Here is a 7,596-nt window from a genome sequence, read left to right on the forward strand (position 1 = left end):
TCTTTGGTACTGAACTAATGTTAAGTTGCAGCTCAAGAGCATTTTAATAACTCCCTATTTATTTCAAATCTACCCTATATCTGTCCATACATTTGAAAATGGCATAGAGGTGGTACTAATCTTCTCAACTTTGACTTTATATGTAGCTTAGCTTATGCAATTAGGTTCCTCCTATATGATTATGAATTGAAATAAAATGAACTTAACAAGTTCTCCAAATTCAATCAAAATTCTTAGACTAGAGGAAATAAAAGTACTCCATTTGTTCAGTTATCCACTGTAACACATTTTTTTTTAAAATAAGTATCGTTGAACAACTATTTTTTTAATATAGTGAACAAGTAATGATAGATCGAGACTACTTAATAAGTGTATCGTGCAAATAAAAGGGCAATGACATTATGACGGTAGACGAAAAGGCTAGTAAAACTTATTTTATACGCAATAGATTGAACGGTTTCTGCTGTTACAAGTAAGGCAACTGCCCAAGTATTCTGTGCCTAATAACAGTAATCACAGGCAAAGCAGGATTTGCGCAAAATCAGGTCTTGCTGCCTGTGCGCCGCAAAGCTTCATATATTTTTTTAATGCGAGTTGAAGTATTTTAATAACATGGAAACAATTTGAAATTCAATTCTAAAAGTTCCAACTAAACCTCAAAGTGGCTTCTGCCATATCTCTTACCTACACTAGCTTTACTATTTAAAAAAGGTGAAGCATAGTGCATGAAGCACTCCGCGTTCATGGTACTGTCTAGAGTACGCCACTCTTATATAAGTAGTCAATATTGACACAAGTTCATTCCATGACTCATGAATTATGGTTCATTCCCCCAAGGCCATACTCCTTCGGCGATCACTTCTCTAACAGATTATGTCAAATTGTTTCACATGATACAATAACTAACAACATACACAATGTAATTATATACGCTGCTTGAATTTATGTGTTCGTGAACAATATTATTTACTTATGGAGTATATAGTACTCTGAGTGTCCGCATATGTATTTTACTTTAAATCAAAGTCGTGAAACATACTCTGCTCTTTTAAATCACATGTTTTACGAGTTTGTTAGCACATTTTGGAGGTTTGAAACCATGTCATAGATTCTTCTCTTTAAAAAAAATTAATCAGTACCAAACTACAAAAAATCAGATTTCGTATCCATATAAACTAGGATTACCAATTTATTATACAATGAAATGAAATATAAAATTAATGATTAGCCAACCAATAGATATAGCTGTCGGTTGCTATATACTTCCTGCCAGATATGTAAATTAGATGTACAAATAAATAAATAAAAACTGTTTTTGGTATGAATAAATATAATGCTCTCCACTCCCCTTTCAACCCCCTACCTACCCAAAAATTTTAACATAGAAACTTTTCTACTCTTTGGGATCAATCAAATAATTAATGCAACATTTTAGAACCATGAGGAGTACCACTAATACTGGAATTTGCATCAACATGTATGGACTTTTAATAAAATACTCTATCTCCATCCTATTTTATATATTACCTTTTAAATTTTAAGAGTCAAACAAATCTATATTTGATTATAAATTTTTCAAGATATTTTAAATATTTTAAATTATCAATTATTGTGACTCGTAATACTTTTTACGAAGTTTACAAATATGAAATTTTCGATTCAAAAAAATTGAAGATTCCATATGCAAATTTCCAATCAAATTTAAACTGTCTCTAAATATAAAATGTATCGTATAAATTGGAACAGATAGAATACACATATACTAGCAATAGTAATAAAAGATGCTGTGACTTTTGGACTCACATATTTGCCGCAATGCATGTAACAACAATTTGGAATGATTTAATTAATTCACAAATTCAACCATGATAGCAACTTTTCACCACTGTGTGGGTCTGATTTGAGATATCTTTGGTTCTGTTTTGAATTTTTTCGATTGGGATGTTTAAAATGTGATTGTGAGTAATAATTGAAACGAATATGGGACGTGCTTATATTTTTATGAAATAAAATAAAATAAAATGAGTGGTAGAGTATCCATTTCTAAGATTTCTTAACCATCACCATCCCTGCCTTGTAGGGTCAACTTTAAAATTTTGTATGTTTAACAAAAAAGATCCTTTCTTGTCTTATATATATATATATATTTACAGAAAAAAAAGATCTATTCCCACATTCTCCTCAATCGAAAGAAAAATAAATAAAATTGCCAGCTAGCTATAGGATATTTATAAATGTATATAACAATAGCTGGTTTTTAGAATCTCCATGTTTTTGAAAAGGTAAAAGATCGAGTAAGGAAATTTTCAATTGTGCAAACTCGATTTTTGAAAATTTCAAATATAACGCGACGATTATTGTATTGTTGTACTATTCGTCTATTGAAAAAAGAGTATTATTGAAGTATTCAAATTTGAGAAAGTTGAAGGAAGATGGGATTCTCACTACCTTATCTAATTTGCTTGGAAAGAGTGGAAGCAACCCAAAAAAAAAATAGTTTCGATTGGTTTCTTGAATCTAATTATAAATTTTACGTACTCTCCAATTCAAAGAGTTAAGTTGGTCAGGTTTTCACGATTTGAAATAGAGTAGGTGGCACTAACATGAATTGTAATACAGTGGTGCGACTCCTTTATCCTTCGCTAAAGATCTCTGGTTGAAACTCTAAATACGAAGAAAAAAATATTTGTAATGTCACTTCAAAATATGCCAGTAGATGGCACGTGACATGCCAATGTTTGTTAAATGATATTGTTGTAGAATAGAAATTAAATTAAGAAAACTTACGTATCATCATAAATGCAAATTGCAAATTAAAGGAAAAGGTCCATAGGCTATAGGCAAGTTGTATTAGCCGCAAAATTCGAGCCTTGCAGTTGATAAAATAACCAATTGCAAAGGCAGAATCAATTATCTGTTGCCGTCAATATACAATGGAACATGCCAACATGTGATCATTACACTAATTCCAATGATGTGGATTCATATATTTTTGCCTATTTTAACTAACTACAGTCACACTTCCATGTACACTGGCAGTAGTGGCATTACCACTCCGTTGTCTATGATTTGAAGTTTATAAACGGTGATAGTATTAATTTACTCAAGGCAATTAAATTTGTTTAGACCAAATGATGTACATTTTATGTGTGTGTCACGAAAACGAATGGCAATAAGCATTATTATGAGGGGTAAAGTGGATTCAAAATGAGGGCTTTATAGCATTCTGTGCCTATAAACATCTTTTGCAAACACAATCACCGGCAACCAAAGCTTTACCAAAATCTGCTGTTGCTTCTTTGCGGCGGAATATGATTCATCTTTTTTCTTTTCTTTTTTACCTTTGGACTAATAATTTAGTGATTTTAGTTTGGATATACCGTTAAAGAAATTACTTAACCGAGAAATATTATTCTATTTTTCATATAATATTACAATTTCATGATAACTTATCGACAATATTATTCCATCCAAACATAAAATGAAATCATCTTAAAATTAATTCTCATATTAGTTATTCCTTAATCTCTTATGAATTCAATATATAACTACTTATTAATGATGAAGTGAAGAAAAAACAAAGAACACAAATAGTGGGAAGCGTGGTACATTAATTATGTGTTTTATATGAAACATGGCGTGTGTCCATACATAACTTATTCCTAATTTGAATAATCAACTCTACCAAAAGCAATTAATCTCTTTCCTATTGTTTGACACAAGATCGATTCATTATTCCCTCATCCTTTCCTTAAGATTTGGCTATATTTCAGTATCTTGCTTTTAATTATCTCATATATATACTATCTTCTTTTTTAAAAAATGACTCTATTATATTTTTAGTCTGTTTAAAAAAAAATTCTTTCTTTTTATAACATTTTAGTTTTAACTTTCCACGTGACAGTGACATGTTTAAAACCACAAGATTAAAAGATATTTGGGTACATTTGACATAACTTTAATTTAGATTCATAAAATTAAAAAAAAAAAATTTACCTCCGTTACAAGTCAAACTAGATCATCATTTTTAAAATAGAGTAAAGTATAAATTTATGTATACATTGATTAGTGTGAACACCGATAATGCACTACCGGTTGATTTTATTAAAAATCAAAGTGTGTCATTCGTCAAGCTCTTTCATCTACATATTAGCGAATTTTCGTTCACAAATTATGCAAAACAAATATTTTACTATTATTCTAAAGTCCCACTTCTTAAACATGTAACATATTTGACAAAATTTATCAATTCACATTATAAGAAAACATGCAATACACCGGTCAAATATTAAAGAAAAACTAGACTTAGAAAATTATTATTTATTTTTGAGCACGTTAAATCGAATTATTTCAACAAAATTATAAATGTCACTTTGTTTCTCCACTCAAGGTAGCAAAGGAACAAAAACATAATTTTAATGCCATAAAAGTATCATAACCATATAATTTAGGACACAACAATTTGAACAACATGATTAACAACTAATACTAATTATGCAATACCACTAATAATTACTATTAGATTTTTTTTTTTGTTATTACAAATAATCAAATTAAATGCAAATTTGCATTGAAATAATACTACACCAAAAAAAATCTTTAGCAATATTAATAGTAACAACATAAAATCAAATAACAATTAATTAATATTAATAAAAATATTTACGCTATTTCATAATTATATAAATACTATATATTATCGTTAAAAATTATTTTTGCTGCCGTTTTAAATTCGTAAATTTTAGTAAAATGAGAAAGGAGCCCACACGAGCCATGAAGCGTGCCAAGAAAAAGGCTGCGACTCTTAGAGTTCCCAATTAGCCATTATATTTATACAAACAATTTTGTACGATTCAAATTCAACTCACAATTTAACCGTGACACAAACCGTCCACTTTATTCTCTGATTGAAAACTGACCTTTTGTTCTTTTTTTTTTCTTTCCTTTTTTGTATTTTGTTGGTTGAAAGGAGATGTTTAAAATGTGATCGTCAATTTTATTAAATGCTGTTTTTTATTATAAAAAATATATATACACATTATAATTTATAACTAACGGTGGAGTGTTTATTTAGTAGATTTCATAACCATCATCATCCAATCCTCGTGGGTCCAATTCTCTAAGCTGTTGATTTAATTAGTGATTTTGATATATTATTTTCTTACATATTTAAAGATATTTATTCACACTTTTTGAAAAAATTGAAATTGAAATATCATCATACTAATAATATACCTTCTTACTTCATTTTGTTAAACATATAATTTAAAAAATATAATTAACATGTCTATTAAATTTAAAAAACAAGTGATTATTTAACTTAAAGGGTAAAATAAAAAGAAAAAATAATAACTTTTTCAATGCCCTAAAAACGATAAAATAAAAATCTATTTTAAAATGAACAATTAAAATTTTAAAATGACTTCTGTCTTAACAAAACTAGGAAGAAATTCCATAGTTTGCTGGCAAAATATCTTACCCTATTAAGTCTCTTTTTACTTTTTATTTGTTCCCCTGTATTTTTATTATTTTTGTCTCTCCGTAACTTGAACTATTAATTAATTAAAAAAATCATGTAAGTGTATTCGTCACTGATACCTCAATATAAGAATATTAACAAATTAAAAAATGTGAAATGACATCGTAATAGGGGAAATAATATATTTTTTTGTGTTAAATATATTTTGAGAAAAATAAATAAAGTTAGAATAATATTATTATCCTAAAACAAATAAATAATATTTTAAAATTTATTTCTCAAATATGAGGAAATTACTCATTATTTAATTCACTCTGTTAAAAAAACACAAAAGAAATTATTTTAAATTTTTAAAAATCCCCTGCACTATATATAGAAGTCCTTTGTGTGAAGTAAAGCTCGCGACTAATTGCGCGTTCCTCTGTTTTCTTCTTTTTAACAGAAATCCTCAAAAAAACCAAAATTTCAACTCAAAATACATCAATGGATTGGGTACGAGGTGAAGCAGTAGGCCATGGTAGCTTTGGCAAAGTCGATTTTGCAATACCCAAATTGCACAAAACTCATATTCTTCCATTAATGGTGGTCAAGTCATCTGCAGCTTCTTCATCGGCTACCCTCATTAACGAGAAGATGATCTTGGATGAGCTTAACTCTTGCCCTTACATTATTCGATGTCTAGGCGACAGCTATACATATGAAAAAGGAGAAAAATTGTACAATGTCTTGTTGGAGTACGCTTCAGGAGGTGCCTTGTCAGAAAAGCTCAATAATTCCGGTGATCGTAGGTTGCCGGAAATTGAAATCAGAAAATACAGCAAGGCCTTATTGAAAGGGCTACACTATATTCACAAGAGAAGATATGTTCACTGTGATATTAAACCGCAGAACATTCTACTAGGCAAAGATGGTCAAGTTAAAATTGCTGATTTCGGGTTGGCAAAGAGAGCCGAATCAGTAAAAGATGATAAATTACGAAGTGAATTGAGGGGTACCCCATTGTACATGTCGCCGGAAATGGTTACCGGCGGCGAACAGGATACCCCCGCCGATATCTGGGCACTTGGGTGCGTGATTTCTGAGATAGCAACCGGAGTTCCAGTCTGGGGTTACTCAGATTTAACCCAACTATTGATGAAAATCGGAGTGGGTGATGAGCTACCTGAATTTCCGACGAAGTTATCGGAAGAAGGAAAAGATTTTCTTGAAAAATGCTTGGTAAAAGACCCAAAAAAGAGATGGACAGCTGAGATGCTTCTAAAACACCCCTTTGTCACCGATGAAGACGACACTGTTACACTGAATTACAGTGGTAGTCCTTCAACATCTCCAAGGTGCCCATTTGATTTCCCAGATTGGATATCAGACGACTCCGTTGAATCATCAGTAACAAGTCAAATTACATCTCTGCCCTCGCCGGCGATTCAAGAATTGCTCAATTTTAGCGGCGGGTCATTATCCACATCACCGGCTGAAAGATTAAGAGGATTAATGAATGAACTCACAAAATCTGAATGGTCCGATGCTGATGATAATTGGGTCAGCATTCGGTGATGTCTATCTCTATTTTTTAAAATTGATTAATACTAAAGCCAGAGTAGTATTTAGATTTTCAGAGTACTGAAAGATTTTTTTTTGTTATCAGCCCTGATTTTTTAATTTCTTTTTAGCTTCTTTATGTGTAATTAGAAATTAAAGTTCATTGTATACATATATAGGTTGTAATTAGGATTTAGGAAATCACTTTCAATATTAAGACAAGTGATTGGGACTAAACAAGGTGTAAATTTATAATAGCATTATTTAGTGAATTAAACAAGTTGGTTACTTGGAAAAATGGGAATTGTAGAATGGCAGTGGATGAATTGAAGTTTTTTTTGGGCCAACAATGATCGATAGAATCATACGCAATCATTCAGTTTATCTCTTGCAAGTTGCAATTTTCTTCCATTAAATCATTGGCTCAGTAGCCGAAAATCAGTAGTCGTATAAAGTGCTTCTGATAAAAAACCTGCGGTATAAATTGTAATTTTATAGATTAACTACATTCTTCCTATTCATCATTTTTTTTTCTTATTAGCTCGAGATGATATCTTATATAGTTATTCTAAGTATGA

At 30.3% G+C, this 7,596-nt stretch overlaps 1 protein-coding gene across 1 annotated transcript; it reads left to right on the forward strand.

The window, feature by feature from the left end:
* The first annotated feature begins 5,738 nt into the window (after nt 1–5,738).
* Nucleotides 5,739–7,316, forward strand: LOC101250273 (mitogen-activated protein kinase kinase kinase 20-like). The gene has a single exon (XM_004233578.5). It carries the CDS (start codon nt 5,963–5,965, stop codon nt 7,031–7,033), a length of 1,071 nt encoding a protein of 356 aa, XP_004233626.1. The 5' UTR covers nt 5,739–5,962; the 3' UTR covers nt 7,034–7,316.
* Nucleotides 7,317–7,596: the final 280 nt, after the last annotated feature.

Source organism: Solanum lycopersicum, chromosome 2, assembly GCF_036512215.1.
Source record: "Solanum lycopersicum chromosome 2, SLM_r2.1".
Classification (NCBI taxonomy): domain Eukaryota; kingdom Viridiplantae; phylum Streptophyta; class Magnoliopsida; order Solanales; family Solanaceae; genus Solanum; species Solanum lycopersicum.

Coding starts and splice junctions, on each gene's coding strand:
- LOC101250273 (XM_004233578.5), top strand. CDS start 5,963: ATGGATTGGGTACGAGGTGAAGCAGTAGGCCATGGTAGCTTTGGCAAA.